Here is a 23,374-nt window from a genome sequence, read left to right as displayed (position 1 = left end):
ATGAAAATTGTTTTGCAGCTCTGAGTAGAGTTGCTAGTTAGTTTTCTTTCATTGAATTAATTAAGTGGGAAAAGGAATACGGTTCAATGATAAAGCCCAAGCATTCAGTTCTGGTCTCTTCTCCAGATAGCAAAGGATAAGCAACGTGAGGCTGCCATAAAGAAGAGGGGGTTGGAGGGTTGTCAACTAATTTTTCAAAGCAACAGAAGACAAGGCAAGAAACAATGGATGGGAATTAATCAAGGAGAGAAACAACCTGGAATTAAGGAGAAACTTCTTAACAGGGAGAACAACTAACCAGTGGAACAGCTTGCCATCAAAAGTTGTGGTTGTTTCATCACTGTAGGTTTTTAAGAGATTGACAGCTACTTGTCTCAAATGGTACAGGGGCTCTTGCTTGAATAGGGGATTGGACTAGAAGACCTCCAAGGTGCTTTCTACCTCTGTTCTAATTCAGTTCCTTTGACTGAAATCTTAGACAACTGCAGATAATTGGAATAGAGACTTCTTGGCTAGATGATAACAATAGGTGATATATGAACCAAGGTTCTTTGATCCAGGTTGTAAGGATCAAAGTAGGGAAGGGAATTACCAGACTCACTAGTGGTTTAATCCTCTTGTCTTTGCATGTAAATTTTTTTATCCTGATCATGGATATCTAATGCTTGGAAAATAAACAGGTTTATTTGGATTCATACATTATACTAAACCAGGTTCTGCTTCATTAGGGCTTCTGAAATAATTCGCAATTGTCTGGGATTCAACTATCAAGCTAAGCCATAAGCATTGGTTACAAACCACAACTAAGTTTTCAATGCATGTGACATCACTCCCTTCCCCTTGCTCCCACGGCAATCTTTGCAGCCAAGAGAGTATTGCAGATAGTTTGGCCTTCAGCAGAAAAAAAAAAGCCCGCGTTCCAGATAAGTTAAGACAAAAAACTCCTGGTGTTTCCATTTACCACTGGGATTCAGGCATTATAGCTACTCATTTGGGGAAGGCTGCTAGAGATTGGCAAAGGGCCAAGAATACAGCATTCCTAGTAGGAGAAGAATTTGCTTATAAAGTGTAGTATGAAACAGCCTTGACCTATCTTTCTGCCAAATGAATGCATTCTTATTTCTTTCTCTCGTCTTCATTTTCTAAGCCCTATAGTGACAGTAGCTCCAAAAGAAAGCTGTAGCAAAGTTCCTGAGTAAAAACTCTACCAGGTAGAAACCATTTACGTTCTCCCTTTCCCGTGAGCACTGCTAGCCAAGATGCTGACTTCTGACGTGTACCTAACCCCTGTACCTCAAGAGGGATTGCCGTCTAGAGCTGTAGTCACCTTGCTCCGAAGGCTGAGATCTTGTGCAAAAGGGCTTGGCTGTGTTGATGGCATGTGATTCCATGCTGGCATTTGACCTTGGGTTACCGCTGGACACAGATTTGCACAGCAGCAGCAGCAGCAATAGTTCGCTGTTAGATTATTTTTGGACTGTTTTCTCTGGGTACTTGGAAGGATCAGTAGGGAGAGGTAGTTTTAGAGTCAAGTCATTAAGGCCGATTTTAACAGATAACATTTTGGCGATATTTTCCTTTCAACCATTGTAGTTGTAAGCCTATCTGTCCCTCAACGTCTTGCACAAATAGGTGGGTTTAAACAAAAATAGAATAATTGTTACATTCCCATTTTCCAAGATAGCCACTAGTATGTGCAAAACATGACATTTGGCCTCTGTGTGTCTTATTTTAAAATTTGTTATTAAATGTTATTTACCAATGGTCAGGAAGAACGACCATTTTGTTAGGAGATTGTCTTGTCGATTTTTTTTTCTCCTAGAATTTTCTGCAAGTACTTGATCCAATATTTTTGATCAACTAAGTGTTGATCCCTTGGTTGTGATAAGATTGACTAATCAGCTTTGGCCCAAGCCTGATGCTGTGGACTGAGAGAGAGTGACTGGCCCAAACGTTATCCACGTGGCCTTCATCTTTAAGGCGGGATTAGAACTCACTGTCTCTTGGTTTCTAACTCATTGCCTTCACTAGTAGACCAAACTGGCTCTCTTGTCTTAAAATATTTATATGAAAGAGTAAATTTTTTTGCCATGAGCTTCATGGATTAAAGCTGTATACAGAAAAAGCTGGGATTTTCCTGGCTGGATAATTTCTTTCTGGCATCCATCTTTCATTTAGAAATCTTTCAGAAATCTCCATGACAAATGATCTGATTCACTAATGCTATTATTAGCAGATCTCATTTTGTTCTTAATGTCTCAAAACAAAATCCAGAATATGTGAAATTAGGTGGCTGCTTTAGCATTTCCATAAGCCCCAAAGGTTTTAATTTCAAAAATAACTCAAGTATAGGAGTGGATTCAAAATCTCAGCAGGGGGCAGCACCTGGTTGACCTTATCTACGCTTGGGAGTTAAGCAGGTCTGGGCCTTACTAGAACTTGGATAGGTTCCTCCAGGGGACAGCAGGAGTTTATGTTAGGCTGCAAAGTAAAAAAAAAATCCTGAAAGAAGGCAACAGCAATCTATTTTCATACTGCTGCCGAGAAAACTATATGTATGTGTGTCCATGGTCAAGGTTGACATGAAGGAAATTTACCTTTTACCTCTATTCAAAGGATGGGTATGTTGGAGCATTCTACTATAATCTAAATATAAGGCAGTCAGCTGCTTCATGGCTTAAACTGAGCCATAACAGAGCTTGGTTTATACTTTTCTGATTTATGGTTGAGTTTGTTTATTATGGTTTATAAACCATAGCTTAAAATTTAGCAAGTTCAGAAAATTAGGTACTTAAGATATTTTCCCAACCAATGTGCAAGTCTATACATTGAATTGTAACCCAGATGCTTTGATTTTGAAATTGCCAAACAGGTTTCTGGGCTACAGAAACCTGGATAGACATTCAATCAAAATAGAGCTAGTAGGAACCTTGGAAGTCTTCTAGTCCAACCCCCTGCTCAAGCAGGAGACCCAATACGATTTCAGATAGGTTGCTGCCCAGTCTTTTCTTAAAAACCTCCAGTGATGAAGTCCCGACAACTTCTGGAGCAAGCTGTTCCACTGGTTAATTGTCCTCACTGTTAAGAAGTTCTGGAAGTTCTGACTGAGTCTGCATTAAAATAAGCCTCCCAGAACAAAGTGGTGCTTTCTGAATTGAGGGGCTGCTTTCTGAGTAAATCAGCATGGAGAAAACACACAGTTTGCTTAACGAAGGATCTTCTCCAGGTAGAGGCAATGCAATTTGTAACTTTTAAGGAGATATGCAAGCCATCTTACAAAGACTTTCCCCCCCATTTAGCTAATTTTGCTGCAGTAGGAAATCCATGGAAGGGAAATGGTTTGAGTGGGTTCTTTATTCTTGGTGTTTTTCCTACAGCCACTGTGTTCAGTTCCACATGTTCAAAACAATTGAAACGAATAAGAGTTGCAAAAGACAAATGCAAGGCTCAACCCACTCCTCTTCTCTGACCTTGTCCTTAATCAGGACTGTTCTTTGCTGTGATTGATCTAGTCCCAACGGATAACAGGAAAAGAATTCTGCATACCTTTGGATTTTGGCTGATAATCACAAACAAAAGAACCTTAAATGTTTTTATCACCTCATTCACTCATCAGAACACTGATATCTTTCCTGCAGTTTCTTGGGCCAGTATACTTCCAGAGTTCTCCATCCTCCTGGACAGAGAGTCCTGGCCTTTAGTGGCAGAAGTGATCTTAATTCCCTGAATAAGGCAGATTCCAGAGATATTGTCATTGTCTGCTTTTTCCCTTCTCTTCAGCTGACAAATACTATCTGCTGAAGTTAGGTGAGAATACATTGGTAATCTTTCAGACTTCCTCAAGATCTTATTTAATTGCTACAAAATATTTCCCTTACTGGAACTGAAGTGTGCTGTCGCTTAAAATGTTTGCTTTCACATGTCCAAATGTCTGGTTTGCTTGCTACGTTCTTTCTTACCAGCCCCCTGATTTAGAAGGAACAGTTGAAAAACCGAATTAGGACTGCAGGATGCAGAGGTCCATAGCTATGGTAGCTAGCAAATCTGGGACTTAGTGTCTGGGACTTACATCTTGGAGGCAGAAGCCTGATAGATATCTAGATGAGATCTATCTTGTGGAACTCCATGCACTTTTCTGATGTTGCCTCATATCTGTCCTGATCAGTGGAGGTATTCAGCAGGTTCTCACCAGTTCTGGAGAACCGGTAGTGGAAATTTTGAGTAGTTCGGAGAACCGGTAAATGCCACTCTGACTGGCCCAGCCCCCATCTATTCTCTGCCTCCTGAGTCCCAGCTGATCAGGAGGGAATGGAGATTTCACAGTATCCTTCCCCTGCCATTTCCACCAAACCACGCCCACCAAGCCACACCCACAAATCCGGTAGTAAAAAAATTAGAATCCCACCACTGGTCCTGATCCACTTTTCTTTCCAACAAACCTTTTGTCTTTGTAAATGAACCTTAGAAAAGTTAAAACATTAGTTTTTAAAGAATTTGATGTGTGTTATAGAATAGGGCTGTCAAACTCCTGGCCTGTGGGCTGGAGGCGTCATGCGCTGGCCATGCCCCGTTTAGTGAAGGGGGAAAAAAATCCTGATATGTCACATGATGCCGCCGTGGCGATGTGCATTTAACACCCCTGTTATAGACGAAAGACACCGCCCAGAATTTTAATTCTTTCCAGAAAAGATGATGGTAGCAGTGGAGAGGACAAGGTAGACTTCTGTTAAATTAGTTTTTTTAATTGTACATCACTGAATTTGGGGACCCTCTGGGCTGAAGAGATGAGGGTTCTTATCCAGTAGCCCCCAACCTTTTGGGCATCAGGGACTGGTTCCACGAAGAAAGTTTTTTCCACGGATGAGAGGAGGTGTGGTTTTGCATGCTGCCTGCATCCCACAGATGCGGCTTCGCTTGTTTGTGTTGCTGGCATGCTGTGGACCAGTGCTGGTCTATGAAACAGGGGTTGGGGATCCCATTTCTGATCCTATCTGTGCACATTGGCAAAAAGCAAGAGGACATAATTTTATCCTGTTCAGAACAAGCTGAAGCCTCCTAAATATGGGGGGGGAGGGAGAGTGAGGAGAAATGGCCCCTGTTCTCCATAGGATACAGCTGCTGCTTTGGTTACTCCCCCACCACCCCTTGTCGATTTCCTCACATTTGCTAACTGCTGCAAATTTTTGGTGAACCATGATTTCACAAGCATGTGCCTGGTATTTTTTTAAACTTCAGTTTTACTGGATCTTCTGAACTTGAAAATTCTACCACCTTGGATCTCTGGAAACTTGTGTTTATTGTCTAAGAGACTTTAATTATTCTTATAATTAAGCATAGCATAGCTTAGCATGCTATGGTCTATTTATGTGGTTGAATGTCTCCTGCATTCGTTTTTTTTTTAATATATATAAACTGCTAGGAGTCAGTTTTGACCTGGGCAAAGTAGAAATAGCAGAAATGAATTAAGTAACTGTTGCATCAACCTAACTATTACAACTTATCCAATAAAACATGGTTAAGCAAATCATAACCTATCAAAACAATTTCCCCACAATCTAGGAAGTTAGGTAGGTGTTGAAAAAAGTCTAGTATGGGGCAAGAAGATGATTTCACTTTGGCCTGCCCCTACAGTTGTTATGCTACTCAGGATTGCAGTAAGTTGCACCTGATTGAAGAGCCACTTTAGAGCAATTATGCTGAAATCTGTGCCAGATAACTATTGACAGCTGTACAGGCTATTATCACCCAAAGTACCATAATAAGGATGCGCCATCTAGTGGTCCTGATTAGATAAACATAGCAGAGAATTTGTATCTGAGGTAATTGAAGGTGGGGGACCAAGTTAATTATAACACAGTATGCACATTAGATTACTCCAAGGTGTCTGGAACATATCACAGATTGCTGGGTACATATTTCATACTAAAAGGTGGTTTACTAACTATAATGGTTGACTTCATACAAGGCAAGAATGAAAGCCAAACAGTTAGATTACAGATAAATATAATGGGTGAATGAGCCAGCAAATATGGTGGAGAAAAGGTTGAATTTATATTTCCTTGGTTCTAGCCTGACAGTGGAACCAGTCATCAATCTATTATTAGCTGTGTAAATGGCCTTGCTCTCCCAAACCAAGGTTAGGCATGCCATATCTGCACTACAGATGTCTGGATAACTAATACAGGGCAGCAAAGAGCCTTGGTAAGTAGCCCTATGGGCAAACCTATGGCACGCATGTCACAGGTGGCACACAGAGCCCTCTCTTCCAACATGCGAGTCATCACCACAGCTCAGCTGCACCGCGCATGCGCCTCCCGCCGGCCAGCACCGCGCATGCGCCTCCCGCCGGCCAGCACCGCGCATGCGCCTCCCGCCGGCCAGCACCGCGCATGCGCCTCCCGCCGGCCAGCACCGTGCATGCGCCTCCCGCCGGCCAGCTGATTTTCAGATCTGTGCTACACATGCGCGGGGCGGGGCGCATGTGGGAAACACACATGCTTACATGGGGGTGGGGGGTTATGTGTGAATGCGTGGGATCGCACACTGGGGCTAGGGGATGTGCAAGGGGGTGCAATGCACACACCCGCAGTCCGTTTTTGCCCCCAGGAGGCTGCAGGGAGGACTACTAGGCCCCAAATGGAGTGCGGGGGGTCATGTGTGCATGCGTGGGGGGTGGGGGAATGCAGGGGATTGTGTGCACATCCGTAGGGATTATGGGGTTCATGCGCGCATGTGCAGGGGGTGGGGCACGCATGTGGGGTGGGGTGTCGCATGCACATTCCATTATCGGTGTGGGTGCATGGGTGCGCTATTGCATGCGCACGCACGTGCAATCGCTTTTGGCACATGATGACAAAAAGGTTAGCCATCATTGCCCTATATTTTTACGCAGAGATATGGGAAAAAATAGCCAAACTAAAAATGCTTTGGGAAATTTTCCAGTGTCAATTTTTCCCATACAACATTTTTTTTTACTCCAGGCAGGTTTGACAATTTGAAACTTGTATAATATTTACTTTTCAGACAATTGTTTTAAAAAACTGGGAGGTTAAAGGTGCATGGCAGTTGCACTTCTTTTATTGCCTACTGTATTGCCCAATATTTTTCCAATTTTATTTCCAACTTTTGATTAAAAACAAGTTTTTTCCATGCATCAAAGCTTTTTGTGTTTTTAAATACATTGCTCAACCTTTAAAAAATAGGTTTAATTTTTTTCCACATCAAATAATGTAGATCAAGTACTTGTGAAAACTCTGGATGTTGATACAATTATGATAGGCAGATGTTAAGATCTAACACGGAGTCTGAAAGCTTACAATAGGAATACTGCCTTAATATCAATGGAAGGTTGATGATGATGTTACCTAGATGGGTAATGAAATGTCTGCAACCAAACAACCACGCTCAGAGAGCACCACGCACTCCCACAGTTCAACCCTGAGCTACAGATATTCTCTTCTACTTTAGATTTATGAGAATTGGATTAGTGAGAAATAAATGAATTGGGCATAAATTGACCAAGAATTGGATAATAAGAAACTCAACTTCAGGAACTGTGAGAGAATGATAATAGTGGTTAGTGATGGAAACAGAACTACAGCTGGAAGGTAGGTGAGATAGCTGGAAATGAAAGGAAGAGACAGTAATGATGGAAGGATTGATTGATCAAATTTATATGGCCACCCATCTCACAGGAAGTAATTCTAGGTGGTGTACAACAATTAAGCAGCAAATACACAAAAGTAATTCTAACACTATAAAAATCATGGGTGCCATTTTTATGTGACTGATTCAGATTTCTTTTTTAGGTGTGTGCGCATTTATGGTTACTTCCTGCTTGGACTGGAATGCAGCCTGGATGAGGGATTAAAGCTGAAGCTACAATCTGAGGTTTGGCGATAATTTTATTCTTTGGAAGGGATGTTACCAACCTTGGAATGAGTTACATTCCCCCTGAAGGAGAGGGCTTATACTCTGGATGTGAGCAAAGTGGTAAGAGATGTGCTTAATCCCGCTTAGGCGTGCTTCACTTACTAACCTCTGCCCTTCTAAGGGCAATGTTGACCTAGGCTTCGTGAGCCATAAGCTAGCCACCTCTCAAATAGATCACCGGAATGCGTTTTATGTGCAGGAATCTTTGAAGGGAATTGTGTCTTTGATGGGTCCAAAATGCAGCAACCAATCTTTTGTTGTGTGTCCCTCTAGGAACATGTGGTGCTTGCACTAGCTTCTTGTACGGATTTTAGCAAACAAATCTTCTTATGTCTTGAGTCCTGCTTACCTAAAGAACAACTTACCTACCACCTTACTAGCTGAAAGTGGTGTTTGTCATCTATGGGCTTATTACCGGCATTACTAAAAGGACCTTATTACAGGCAGAAACAAGTAGGCCAAGACCTTGCTGCAACTGAGAAGTGGCCTTTGCCTTTATATGCTGACCTTAAGAGAAATCAAGGACCTCTTTTTATAAACAAGCATTCCCGTCCAGGTTTTTTGTTTTGCATTTTACCACTACAGCTTGAGGACTTTGGAGAGGGTTGTTTATGCATTATTGATTTGCTTTATTTAGTGCTTTTATTCAATAGTGTTTAATATCTGATTGTAAAATGTTACAGACTGGCATGCCATGGTTATAAATTCCACAATCAGCCAAATACATTTTTAAAATGGAAAAGCTAGAAATAACTTTATGCCTGCAAAATATATGTTCTAACACTGAGTGATGCGCTCTTTCACCTGCAGAATTGAGGAATTTTGAGAGTTCTAGTTAACTAACTAAGTGGGAAGGACTGATGGTTTTTTGTCTAAAGAAGTTTGGCCTTTTTTTCCTGCTAAATACTAAATACTAAGAATATAGAACAATACTTCTCCAGATAAGATTTTTGCTTGGTGCATCATAGATATATGGTTGGGTTGATAGATTACCCTAGGTCTGAAATTGCTGTACTTTGTTCTGGCTTGGTGTGATAATGTTTGACCTCAGCCATTATGGCTGTAAACCAGGATTTATGGCTGAGAGTTATGCATGAACTGGAGCATCATTTTTTTTAAAGTCAAGAGTTAAAAGTCATAGCTTAATATGGTTTCTGAACCCAGACATCATCAACTGAGCATCTTCCAAATGTTTTGGGATTTTAATATCTGTTCCCATATACAATTTGGCAGCCAGTGGAACAACTTGCTAGATGTGATAGATTCTTCTTCACGGGAGGTCTTCAGAGGCTGGATGTTGAGGGTTTTCTAGTGAATCCTGCACTGAGTAGGACATTGGATGAGATAACCTCTAAAGTTCATTCCACTGCTTTGATTCTACAAAGTATCTCTGGAGGGCACCCAGCTGAAGGCGGCTATACATAAAGGTGGAGGCCAGTCTTTCTCTTCTGTGCTTGTGCCTGGCATGCAAACACGTTTCAGCTTTCAATATGACATGCGACTAATTAAGCAAACATGAAATACATCCCGCCAACAGAACAGAAGCCATCTGTTAGGAGTTACAGCTCTGTCTCTGGTATCACATTTCAAGGAGCCTCAGATTTTCTTAATCAAGACTCTGACAGCCCCGAGAGGCTGACAAAACAACAGACGATGGAGGTGAGGGATGACAAATCAGCTGGTGGCATCACTGATGGGGGGGATGGGGACTGTTTACATGGCTTGATCAGCTATAGGCCCTGGAGATAGAATGAACAATGGAACTTCTGCCCATAAACAAGGCAGTAGATACAATTAACAATCTGCAAATGATAGTCCTTTGCCATTAGTTAATTTTGTTTTTCAAACTTCTTTGCCTTTTGCTACTTCTGGAGCATATCGGAGTGAACATTGATATCTAGGCTCAAGGAAGTATTGCAGGATCCAATCTGGGTTGGTCACTGGGGCCAGCGGCTTTGCCTTCCAAGCTTTCGGACTCATGCTGAAGCCCATCCTCATCCTCACACAGAGGAGTTCCCTGAGGATGAGCTCCAGCTGGAGTCTGAAATCTCGGAAGACAAAATCTCTGGTCCCGGTGACCAGCCCAGATTGGCTCCTGCAACATTATCCTAGGACACTTATATTCATCTTCATTTGTCAAGGAAGTATGCATATGGTATTTTATATTTTGCCATGGATGATAACAAGAATCCTGGTGCAATGGGCTAAGGAGACCCAGGTGCCATTCCAGCCTCAGCCATGGAAACTTACTGGGTGAATAAGGGGTCAACTGCTCTTAGTCCGACTTACTTAATAGCTTTGTTATTGCAGTGGTGGTGGGGGACTGAAATTCCTGGGGAAAATAAGGGGTGAGCAAGTTTTTCTAACTTGCAGGCAGCTTAGCTTTCCAACTTGCTAGCCGGTCAAAGAGGTGGTGATGGTCCTAGTTTTCATTCATTCATTTTTTTTAAATGAGGCCTTTTAGGTGACAGATGGCAACATTTACCTCAGAAGTCCCTCTAGAAGTCTTAGTCCCTTCCTCAGAAACCCCTGAAGCTGAGTTTAAGTAATCTATTTGGTCACTGAAAATGATAGGTATGATCTTGGGGTGTTTCTGAAGCCACAAATGGAATCTTGGACCACCTGAGGCCTATAATGATCAAAGAGAGCTAAAATCATACCTATTTTAGAATTAAAGTGGCACAACAGATATGTTTTATAGATTGGTAAATATTAACCTGGTGTGGTTTTTATGGCTTAGCATGTTGTGTGAATCGAGATACTGAATTTTGTTATTTATGTTTATATGGCCACCGGTCTCATAAGAATTGACTATGGATGATAGGTATACAGCAATATTTTAAAAATCATAATATGATTTATTATTCAAATTTAGACATTTAATTAAATGTCTAACTGTATGAAGTCAGAATGTCTCAAACGTTAGGTAAAACATTGGCAAGAGACACTACATTTTTGCAGTGACGTGCGGTGAGGTTTATGGCTGGTGAGGCTAGTGACGTCATCAGGAAGGCGGGGAATGGGACCATGTGTGCTGGAGACTGAGGCTGCCTCAGCCTCCAGCACACGTGATCCCATTCCCGCCTTCCCGAGCGCGCTCTGCCGGCTCGCGCTCCGCGATCCCCAACAGCAGCTGCTTTTCTGTGCATCTGGCGTTTAGGACATCCGGCTATCTACCTAAATGCCAGACGCACAGAAAAGCACTTCGCCTCCAAGCCACTTCATCTTGATGATGTTGCCGACGTCGCTGCTGGGCGCGGCCGGACGGAGGTAACCAGAGTGGTGCCGAGGGGTCTGGGCGGACGAAAGAACGAGCGAGCAATGGAGGATCAGGCAGCCTGATTCTTGGTCGCTCGTCCGCTGGACTGCCTTGGCGCCACTCTGGCTACCTCCGTCCGTCCGCGCATGGCAGCTGCGGCGATGTCATCAAGCCCCTGCCACTTCTGGACGTCTATTGCAGTCGCGAGGAGCGCGCAAAGTACAGCGGAGGCAGGAAGGTTATTGGCGCTTCCAAGAACCCTCCTGCCTCCGCCGGTTTCCCAGCTGGCACCACCCCGCACGCGCTCCTCCTCCTCCTCCCTCCTCTTCCTCTTATATATATGAAACTCCCTCGTGGATATTATTATTATATATTATTATTTCATGATGAGAGGTGAGGCTCTGCCTCCCCTGACCGCACGTCCCTGCATTTTTGCTATCCTGTTTCTCCCTCAGCCTGTCATGTGAACTAAATGAAGAACAGAACTCTTCAGATCAAAAGGCCACTTCCACTAAGATAGGACCAATATTCTATGCAATAGGTCCTCTCTTTGCAGTCTTCTCCTAACATCTCCCTCAGATCTACTGATCTGGAATAGTATCTGGGGCTGATCTCTTCCCCCAAAAGTGTCCACACTGACAAACATCTTAATTAAGATTACTAAGATTAGAAACTGCCTTCTACCACTTAGGATTATTGGTCCAGCCAATTCAATATTGTCTGTGTGGCTGGCAGGCAGAAGAATATTGGCATCTATTGATACGTTTCTCTACGATATACAGACCAGAAAATTCTAATGGTTCTGAAATAATCACAGAAAGGCTTTCTCGTCTTTTATAAGGAAATAAATTTCTGACTGAGCATATACTTCAAGCTTCCCTTTTCCAGAAATGGAAGTCTCTTCCTGTCCGATGATATTACACTGAGTTCCAGGATTTCTAGTAGAAAAACAAAACAGATTCCTTATGCTTGATATCACACTACTGTAAACTGTTCAGAGTAATTGTACGGTGTGCAGTGGCTAAATGTCTGGTCAGTTTACTGGCTTTGTGATTGAAATTATCCTTTTAAATCTTATGTACAAGAGCGATCATTACATAATAAAGAGAACAATGTACTTTGCATATTAAAGGAACTAGCTGATACATTTACAGTAGAAAGCCTGGTTTTTTACTCATATTTATTTCAGATTTGGCGTACAAGCTAAAGAATTGGCAAGTTCCTCTTTTCTTTCTACCCCCCTCCCTTATTCACCCTTCTTCATTCTATTTTATGTTTACACTTACACACACACACACACACACACACACACACACACACGTAAATGTTAAAAATTCATAATAAATTATTTTTGCTGAGACTTTGGAATGGATTGAAAGAGGTAATCCCATTGTGTTGAGCAACAGATCAGCAGAGGTATCCCAACATTTTTTCAAATCGGTATATTTTGAAATTTTAGGCGAGAATACAATATTCTCACAAATTCTTCTGACTGAGATAACAAGAATCTTATAAGATTCCATGGTTGTATAGTACTTCATAATGTACGGGGATGGGGTAGGTGGCAGTGCCATAATTTAAGATGGTGGTAACATCTGGCACCTGAAGTGATTGCTGCCATTACATTAAGCTACTGCTTATCGAATAAGCAATAACTTGATAGTTTGCTACATCACACCAAGCTGTGTGAATCCACAATGGCTGGATTCACTCTTGGTACTCTGAATGCAGAGAAATTAGTGTTTGTATGTTTATTTATTTGTTTGTAAAATGTATTGGCTGCCAAGCTTATCTCATTTAACAGGGCTTCATCTTCTATGTTACTAACATGACCCTAAAGAATAACAAAGCTGGTTATAATTCTAACTGAGGTAGGAATCGTAGTCATAGTTTAGATTCACACATTAAAACAAAATATTGTAACCCATGTTTTGTTTTAATAAACCAGAATTGGCTAGATTGTCAACCAAAAACAATGAAATTATGGCTATGCATGATGTATGCATGAATGCAAACATTGTCTCATTTCAACTAAATCATACAATTGCTACAGGGGCTAAAATTGTGTTTGGATAAGTCAAGACTGAAGTGTCCAAACGCTGACAAGAAGTGACATCTTGGACAGGAGGCAAGGTCTACACAAAACACTTCCACTCGAAGGCATAACAATCTTCAAATGAACTATTCCTTGTCAACAGACTCATTTACATTACACTGAGTTTGGACCACATCAGCTTTTCATGACATCACCAATGTCATGTAATGTCTAAACTTGCCTGAGGCAAATGAATTTTTAGTGTCCAAGAACAAGACAAGTGGTTCAATGACTATTTGCTTGAATATGCATCATGTAGACATCCTTTTGCTGGGAGTGACAATTCACACCCAGTGCCATACTTGCATCTGCAAATGAATGTAAACGCTTAGATCCTGCAAGCCCAAGAAAACTGAATATACCAGCCACCCACAGCTTGGCAATTTCAGATATGTCAGGACTCCAGAACTTTCAGCCTGCATCATTTCAAGATCATGAAACTGACAACGGCTGGAATACCCAAAAGACATCTGAACCTATGTAGAGAATTTTTATGCATTTCTTTTCCCCACTCCCTACTATAGCTTAAAAAGTGCAACATTGCTAATGGCTGAAAGCCGAGCTACAGTATGTGATATTTACTCGAATACCTTTATAAATAAATAAAGACTGCCAACGTCTCTTACATATGAGGATATTTGTTCTCCATATGCTCTGTGATTGTTGGAATATACCTAAAATATGTTCTGGAAATACTTAAAAAGTTTTTTTTCCCTGTAAATATGTCCTTCATTGTTCAGTGCATTGCTTCTGTTGCCTAAAGTTCTTCCCCCTTTGTCCCATTCCTGAAGACTGAATTGAGGCTCCTATGTCATCGGCCTTCACAGTGCTGTTTCTGAGTGCCTGGTTAAGGAAAATAAAAATGCTGCTTCATAGCTTTTCGAGGCACCAAACATCATTCAAGTAGAAGGAAACGTGAGATCAAAGATACTGTTGCAAAACCATCAGCTGAAAGGTTTATCAATTCTTTGCCACAGTCCCTGATAAGTACAATACACAGGATCCTCTTTGGCAAGGATCACTTTCTCTAGCTGCATAATGGAAATGACTCCCTCACAAACTGCCGGCACATGGGGCACTGTTGGAAATACTTCACGCACTCATCGCATAGGCAGGTGTGTCGGCAAGGAAGAAGCACCCAATTGACCGCTCGGTTTTGGCAGACAATGCAGTCCTTGCTGCTCTCCTCCGGTACTTCTGATTGGGTCTCCACCAGGCCAGCCTTTTCAAGCAGGACGTGGTCTTCAGTCCCTTCATTGGAGAAAGAGCCACTTAGAGAGGATGCGTTGTTGCTGGCAGACATGAACAGTTGCTGGTGGAGGGAAGATGGGAAACATTAGAAGAAAGAAACCAGCATTTACATATGTCTCCTCCCTCCCTCTAAACCCTTCGGTTAGGACATGTTAGGAATCTTCAACTTTATGGACTGTCAGATATATGCTGAACTTTAGAACATTTTGGGGCCACTCCTGTAAAATGGCTTCTAAGGGAAGCCTTGCCCCTTGCCAAATTAAATGCATTGGCAGGTAAGCGGTTAAAAGATGGCAGTTTAACAGAATATTCCCTGATACTCAGTTACCTTTGTCCCCTTTCTGGGAAAAGGATGCATTTCTATACAAAACAGAAGACTTATTTTTATTTTCTAATAAACCAAATGGCGTCTATTTCAGACATAGAGTCATTTCTTGGAAACAACATTATGCTGACATTTGTTTCTTCTCAAAATCTAAATATTGGAAGCTTGGCAAACACCAAGGAAGGTGTCTGTGGATTCGCTAGGTACCCATATGTCACTTTAGGATAGTGTTCAAGCACGTTTTAGATGTCTGGAAGTTTCAGAGTTGAAATTTGCTGACATTGAGGAATACTACTTTAAGAACAAAATAGGCATGATTTTAATTTTGGGCCAAAGTCTGGATACCTGAAGCTCCCTATGGCCCCTCTTTTCTGTAAATAGAATTTAGGGACCAAATACTACAATGGCAGTTTTATGATCAGCAATCGGGGAGCCTCAGAGAAGGGGGAGAATGAAAAGTAATACAATGAAAAAGACATTTCACATATTACATTGGCATGTTGCATAACAGTAGAAAACTAGGAATTGGAAAGCAGTGAACGTTAGAAAGTGAGTGGAAAAGAAAGAACAGTGCCCATTTTCACCATGTTGTCAGAAACATGAGAAAAAGTGCATTGATTCCTGGTATTCAGATAAATGTGTAAAGAAAATCAAGAGGCACTTCCCTAACTGTGGCTTAACTTTACTTTCTAATCCCATTGAAAGAGGAGCCTAGAGGGAGGAAAATAGATAAAGTTTTACTACACTGACTGAGCTCTACAAGACTGTGATAATATAAAAATAATTAGTTTTTGGAGAGCAGTAATAGGGATAGAAAAACTGTAATACGGCATATTTGGTTTTGGCTTATTTTGATCTGGGATTTCAACAATGATGTAAGCCATAGTTTAATGTAACCTAATGTATGAAATGAGCCAGAATGTTTGTCAACAAACCTAATGAAGAACGCACAGGGGAAATTTAGAGAGGCAGACTGGAAAAACTTGCTCCAGGGAATCCAGACAATTATAGCCTTCAATTACGAAAGATTATAGATTTGCTGATGTATAAAAAAGCTTTGCTCTTACTTAACGCATCACTACACAAGACTTCTGCACCAATTAAAAAATCAGTTCCAGATGTGTGTAATCAAATAAGATTTGCTGGTTTAAAGAACACAGTCCTTTTTTCTGATTTTATGGCCGTTTGTTCAAAATCCCTGGGTATCTCACGGTGGTTCCAATGGAGGCTTATAAAGGGTCTATTTATCTGTGGGAATCCTTGTCTTGCTCTGCTTCTGAATTCCGGGATTTCAATTTTTTTGTCTCTTTGAAGAAAGCAACCTTTGGCAAAAATAAAATAAAATCCTGATCTAGAAAATGAATCAGAAAGCTTACCTTTAGATCATGAAATTGACCTTGGGCCAAAAGGAGATACTGATACAGTATCCGGCAGGAAAGCCTGTAACTGGCATCTGGAATATGTATTATCGATATCATTGAAATCTTTAACAAAATGGAAACATTTATTTCAGCACACTGCCCTTTTCAGTTCAAGCAAACCCCAAACAGACCACAGCATAGCTAAAAATGTTAAAAGGTGATATCAATTGTTAACTCATTTTAAGTTGAATCTCCAACAGTTTTGCTTAGTATGGTACACTTTACATATTAAAAATGCACCTGTTAATCTTGAGTCACTTTCAAACCCACATATATATATATTGAAGCCTGTGCTATGCACAAAATTACTATGTTTATTCTATCTTTCCAATCATTTCAGAGCTGTGAATCAAACACCTACTTTGACTATGATACTTGCCTATTAATGCCCTATGATTTAACTGATTTATGTGGTCATGTTAATTACTGTTTTTATATAAATGCTTCCATTAGCTGTGAAATAGTTTGAAGTTATTCTGAATTCAGATTGGCTATACCTTAACAAAAAGGTAATCATCGTGTTAGCTTTATTTCAATTATTTATTGTGAAAATAATATTTAGTTTTCAAACAAGATTGCAGTGAACTACTGCTCCCACTGATAAGTGATTTCTGCCATGTGATATTTTATTTTAAGATCACCTAAGAAAATTAGTTTGGCTTCATTAGTTGATTATGCAAGTTAAAAGCTTGCAGAAATATTAAGATTTCCTATAAGCAGTAAGAATAGGGAGGGTTTTTTTGTAATATTTATATCTGAAACAGGTATAATTTATAAATCTATCAGATATGATGAGCTCAAGAACTATGTTTGGAATTATTTCTAAAGTTCTGTTTCAGCTATGCTAGTTGGGGAATTATGGGAGTTGAAATTCTAACACATTTGGGAAGTAGCAAGTTGAAGATATCTAGTCAGTACTCCCAAATTTCTTTTATATAGAGGAATTACTATTAAAAATGAAGACCACATATAGACCATAAGTCATCAAAAATACATTTTAATAAAATAAAATGACAAAAATTTCATTAAGTCCACTCAAATTCTTACTACTGTCCACATCAATAATCATCTATACCATTTCCAAGAACCATCAGTGGTTCCTGGATCACAGGTTGAGAACTTTATAATTTTCAACAACTGCACTTCTTTCAATTTCAGGAGTTACTGGCAGTTATGGTTTTAAACATGAAGAAATTCATTTTAAAACTGAAAGTTCTCTAATAGAAATGAAAAAGCTCAATCATCTTAGTCAATTCTATTCAATGGTAATTTTTTAATACATGTATAGAACAATACATGTATAAGGGACTTGGTGGCTCAGTGGTTTAAGATGCTGAGCTTGTCGATCAGAAGGTTGGCAGTTCAGTGGTTCAAATCCCTAGCCTAGACGGAGACGCCTTCGGACAACGCTGGCTCTTCGGCTTAGAAACAGAGATGAGCACCACCCCTAGAGCCAGAAATGACTAGCATGCATATGCAGGAGAATCTTTACCTTTACCTAGGACAATACAAATTCCTTCCTGTTTAAAAAAAATGGAGATTACGTACAATGTCGTAGATTTCTCTGTTGTCTTCATCAGCAAGGGTTAACAGTACCACTAGTGGGTACCGAGATCTAGGCACTAGACCAAAATCATTGGTGTCTGCCTCTTCTGGTAATTGACTATGCTTTTCCTCTTCTTCTGTCTTCTTTATACTTTGTTGTGTCAAGGAACAGTCTTTGTTGTCACAAATAAAGACTATTATGCTAATCATGCTATCAAATTTACAGAGGAAGTTCAAACTACATAACAACCACTATTCTACAGTCTCAACTGTTTTCACCTGACACAAAAGAATAATTTACCTGTTAATTATTCAGGTGCACAGAAATTAGGATTGAACCTTTGAATGGTTGTGTTCAGTTTTAAAAGCATTACTAGCTCCTACAAACAACATGCAGCATTCATAAATAACTTTCAGTTCAAATAAAAGGATTATCCTTTCATCATTAATCTTTCAAATTATTCTGAAATATTTACCTGTCCGGCATGTACATATAATTCATTCTACCAACTTGTCTAGTGGTAGACTTAATAGAGTTAAGCACTTTGAAAATGATTTGGAAGAAGAATGTTTGAAGCTACATAAGCACAATACCACTCTGTTATTTGTAAAAGCAGACACTTCAATGTGAGCCTTAAAAAAAGACATGGCCATAGGTAGTCCTTGCTTACTGACTGTCCCGTTTTATGAACATTCAAAGTTACAGTGGCACTGTAAAAATAATTGTCTTCACATTTACAATTGTCACAGCATTCCTATTATCACGTCATCATTATTTACACACTTCAAAGCTGGCTTCCCACAGACAGAAATCAGTTAAGAAGCCGGCAGTAAAATTGCAAGTTGCAGTCACATGAAATCTCACTTAACAACCACAGATAATTTGTTTAATGACTCCAGGGAAATGAGGCAATAATCACATGATGACTCACTTAGCAATGGAGTTGGCGGTCCCAATTGTGGCAATTGAGGATATATACCTGTATTTTAATGAACTGAAGTAATTTAATGGGACTATTATGATAATTGTGTCATTTTTCAAACTTACATACAAGTCAGAAAACAAAGCAAAGCAAAACAAAGCTATGATCATCTAAATTCCAATGTAATTCTTCCAAACTGTTTTCAAAGCATGCCCAGTCTTACAAGTACTACTGGATTTCACTTTGGGAGGGCAGAAATAAACTAATCACTTAGAAGGCAGCATGTGCTACATAACTTCTCTGGATTAGCATAATTTTCTTTAAAAATGCAGAAATTTTGCCTCAAAATAAATGAAGTTAACTTTTAAAATGCATGCAATGTTTGAAGTTTAAGCATAATTGAAATCAAAATTGGCACAAAGACATTAATGACTGGTCAAGGGCATGGGATATTGCCACTCTCCTTATTTTTCTATGTTGTCTTTGCAACCATAATGAAGCCTTGCTTACTAGTACATGTTATATTTACAAGGGGAAACTTTCCTCTGTATACTTGGGCAAAATTGAAAATACACAAGCTTCACTAAAGGATACCAATACTGTTGACAATAGAGATACTCATGACCCATTGCATCCTCAAAAGACTGGGGAGTTTTTATTCGAAAGCTGTAGGCATGTTTCTGCAGAGCATCATGGACCTTTTGCACACTGCAGCCCCAATAGCATGAAAGGAGACAGTCTTCCAGGCAATTAGACACCAGGGTAATGCCATCTTGAGGAAAATGAAAACAATGGTACAAATGTATAACGAAGAATTGTGCTACTCAAAACTCAACAATGGAAACAAAATATTATCTTAATACCACGCTACTATATAATGAATCTAATGGTCGCCTAGTCTGTCTTACGAAACTTCCATGCTCAACAGATTTTCTTCAAGCAGTGAAAATCTAAAACATTCCGAAACTGACCCATTATCTTTTTGAGGCCATATAAAGTTATAAATATATTCAGATTAAAACTGTCAGTTCCAAATTGTGCTATTAATATGATGACCTAATTCTTGTCATGTAAAATTAACCAATGAAGCAACTGCATAATTTCTGGTGATTCTCTGTAATGAGCTTATAGTGCTTCAGCTCCCACATCCACAAGGACAGAGAACCATTATCCACAGATAAAGAGTGTTTTCGTTCCGCCACAAACAGTGGTTCTTATTTCAGTTAAGTTTATAGTGCAAATCAAAACCTATAAGGGACAGAATTTCCCTTAAAAATATTTTTTCTATTTGCATGCTGATTGCTTAAAGAGGGATAATAACATAAGTGATGCACTTTATCCACTTCTTGTAAATAGAAATAAAAATGGAGGGAATAAGAGAAACCAGAAAATGTCAACAAATATTATATACAATATACTGACTTGAAGCTGAAGCGGTTTCTGAGTTTTTGATTTCTAAACTGAATGGATTTTTCACTTGCCGCATCTGTTTCTGAGACACTTTCACAACTGATTCAGTTTCTTCTGAATTCCTCAGAATTACAGGAACATCCCATCCAAACCTAAGAAGCACAAAATGTTTGTAATCATAGAATCAAGAGACCTGAAAGAACAGAGCGTAACCTATTCTTCAGTGCAACTTAAAGCATAATGAAATAAACAAAGATTTGTATTAATGCACAGGTTTGACTATTAAAGAAATAATAACTTCTTCAAAGCTGACACCCTCCAAATTCTGTTGCATTTGCTTTAAATTGCCCTGTCAATCTATTAACTTTTCCTTACACTTTTTTTTAAACCCAGAAACCACTGTTATTTGCCCTCTCCCATTAAAAATATACAAGCAGGGCCATTTTTCAACTCCGCTTAGCATCACTCCTGTCAAAACCATTTCCCATCCCTATATCGTGTCTACAAAGCCCCATGCTTTATTCCATGGTATCCAGACTTTAAATCTCTCGGATCTCTCCGATTATCTTGCTCAATTCCTCTCCGTGTAAATGGGTTCTCTCACCCAACTCATGAAGTTCCTAATACTGCTTTCCTTTACAAGCCTTTAAGAGTGGTGATGCTTTCAACAGTGTGGGCTACATTAAACCCTCCAGGAATCATTCCCAACCCAGATGAGTTGGACTTATTATATATAAGTATATAATATACTTATTATATATAGGTACATAACATACCTTTATATTACAATTATAAAAAAATACACTTCATCCTACCAACGCACATCCTATGGAGAATCTGACAGTGGGAATTCCTTGTCTCTCGCAAGCGGAGGCTACCCGTTTTCTGCATACTTTGTGCATGAAGACCCAGGTTATGAAGACCTTGATATGCTGACTCTGTAAACCGCTTAGAGAGGGCTGGAAAAGCACTATGAAGCGGTATATAAGTCTGAGTGCTTTTGCTATACTCCACATTCTCACTCCCCCCACCATCAAGACTCAGCCAATCTTCGCGGTTCGATTCCAGAAACCGCCGCCGCAAACCATCACCATCTACTGCCTCCCCACGACTTACCAGCCCATGATGAGGCCGCTGGTCACCAAGAAGCAGACGAACACCAAGGCGATGTAGAAGAGCGGGGAGTACTCGTACAGCGTCACCAACAACGCAGCAGCCATCAGGTAACGAAGAGGAGAAAGAAGCGATGCTGCCGCTCCAAACCCCCCACCGTCCTTTTGTTGTCATCTAAGAGCGCATGCGCAAATTAAGCGCATGCCCGCCAAGAAATCGGGAAGCGGCACCTCCCGCCTCGCCAGTTCCTCCTCTTGTTTATTATTGCAGATCGGGTTGGTGAGATCCTTTTGCAATCTTTGCACCTTACCAGTTCGCTTCATTGTACTGTAATTAATGCAGATGTCCTCCCGTATATTATACCACCCTTTCAACTCAGCAGTACTATTATTAACACACTATTTACAATATACTATTTGTCTTTTTGAAACATGTAAACGTTGTTTTGGTAGTATGCAGCCATATACTCAGTTTTTTTTAAAAAGTCAGTACATAGAGGGCTCTATTAGATTGAAGCACCCCCCCCCAATAAAAACCATCACTCAAAACTATGGGCAACTTCCAGTTGTTGAATTCCAACTAAGGAAGGCTAATGGTGAGAATTGTAGCTTCTGGAGGTCCAAACCATGGAGTGATCTTGAAACAAGTAGAAAAAACATATTACTTCTTCATAGTAAATAACAGTAAATATATAAGAATAAAAGCAAGCATGTATAAATTATCCCAGTTACCGGTATGCTTTTCTCTGCTAATGCTATTTGTATTTTTGAATATTTGTGTACATTTTGCAAATATTTGTCATAACTTGTATAATTATGTATTAAAATTATTAACAAAAACACCCTTCATCTGCATCCCGTTCATTAATTTTGTGGTTTTTGCCAACAAAAAAATTCAATACACATTACTGGGCTTGAGCTCAGTTTCACATAACTTACATCCAAGTAGACATCTAAAACCAGAACACTTAGTCTTAGGATTTAAACCACCTTTTCAAGAGTGATCGATCTAGGTTGCTATGGAGCCTGCATAACCTCTGACAAGATGATTAGTAATTAGCAGACAGATGTTCTGTGTCCAGTTTCTCTTGCATTCCAAAGCTTACATCCCAGTCAAAAGTGCCCAGAGACTGTTGAGACGATTGGGATAGTATCTTTCAGAGTAGTAGTTTTCAGCCGTGACCACTTTAAGATGTGTAGACTTCAACTCCCAGAATTCCCCAGCCATTACCCAGCAGGGGGATTCTGGGAATTGAAGTTCACACCACTGGGGAATTCCTGAAGTTCACACATCCTGAGAGTAACAAATTGATTATAATATAAAACCCAATTGGGTATTGTTGGAAGAAATGTTCTTCTGGGTTCAGTTCCAAGTGGAGAAAAAGACACTGGAAATATGAAGGCTGCTTGGAAAGATGGTTTAATGGTGGACAGGATCACATGGCTTGAGCTCCTGAGCAGAATCACATGACCTGAGTAGAAAAAGGCAGAGATGCTGAGAGTCCCTGGATTTATGCCTTCTCTGGGATCCCACCTCTGTTTCCTGTTCCTGTGTAAGAAATGCATTCTGATTGGTTGCTGTCAGAGGTCATAGCTAGCTTTGTAGATTGTGTGCTAAGTTTGGTTGAAACTTGGTGGGTGGTGCAATGAAGTGCAATGAGATGGGTTGGTTATGTAGAATAGGTTGGCTAAGGCCTTAATTGACAAAGGTGGGGGGGAACTATTAAGAGTTAGTCTGTTTCCTGCCTAAAACATGTTTCTCTGGCTCAGGCTTCAATGGTCCATTGACAAAGGGGGAGGCAGAGTTTCTGCCTCTCTGAGTTTCTACTTCTCTTTTTAGGGGAAATATTCTGCCTTTTTAATATTTCCTAAAATATCTCATTTTCTAGGAGAGGGGAGAGTTTTAACTTCATACAGTATCCACCAGGATTATAATGCAAACCAGGCTAATAGGGATACAATGCTGGCTGGGAATGACAGAAGATGTGGTCTAGTTCAGGGGTCTCCAACCTTGACAACTTTTATGACTTGTGGACTTCAACTCCTAGAATTCTGGGAGTTGAGGTCCACAAGTCGTAAAGTTGCCAAGTTGGAGACCCCT

The 23,374-nt window shown here is 40.2% G+C and overlaps 1 protein-coding gene and 1 long non-coding RNA gene across 2 annotated transcripts; one reads left to right on the top strand and one right to left on the bottom strand.

Moving 5' to 3' along the window:
* The first annotated feature begins 2,468 nt into the window (after positions 1-2,468).
* LOC309386134 lies at positions 2,469-9,608 on the top strand. Its single transcript, XR_014174351.1, has 4 exons — positions 2,469-2,621; positions 6,070-6,201; positions 7,809-7,992; positions 8,206-9,608. It is a non-coding gene; the product is annotated as an uncharacterized lncRNA (long non-coding RNA).
* A 3,498-nt stretch (positions 9,609-13,106) lies between these two features.
* Positions 13,107-22,472, bottom strand: CGRRF1 (cell growth regulator with ring finger domain 1). Its single transcript, XM_081940712.1, has 7 exons — positions 22,213-22,472; positions 21,278-21,910; positions 20,174-20,313; positions 19,346-19,523; positions 17,832-17,979; positions 16,239-16,346; positions 13,107-14,598 (listed from the first exon to the last, which is right to left on the bottom strand). The coding sequence occupies exons 2-7, from the start codon at positions 21,379-21,381 to the stop codon at positions 14,314-14,316; spliced, it is 963 nt and encodes a 320-aa protein (XP_081796838.1). The 5' UTR covers positions 21,382-21,910; positions 22,213-22,472; the 3' UTR covers positions 13,107-14,313.
* Positions 22,473-23,374: the final 902 nt, after the last annotated feature.

This window comes from Natrix helvetica, assembly GCF_964273705.1.
Source record: "Natrix helvetica genome assembly, chromosome: 1".
NCBI classification, from domain to species: Eukaryota; Metazoa; Chordata; class Lepidosauria; order Squamata; family Natricidae; genus Natrix; species Natrix helvetica.
This window is presented reverse-complemented; position numbering and strand designations above follow the sequence as displayed.

Excerpts from the sequence above, each read along its gene's own strand:
- CGRRF1 (XM_081940712.1), bottom strand. The coding sequence starts at position 21,381 with ATGGCTGCTGCGTTGTTGGTGACGCTGTACGAGTACTCCCCGCTCTTC. Across the intron at positions 17,980-19,345 it reads CTCTATTGTCAACAGTATTG|TATAAAGAAGACAGAAGAAG; the intron begins GTATCCTTTAGT and ends GACACAACAAAG. Across the intron at positions 14,599-16,238 it reads GTCAATTTCATGATCTAAAG|CAACTGTTCATGTCTGCCAG; the intron begins GTAAGCTTTCTG and ends TCCCTCCACCAG.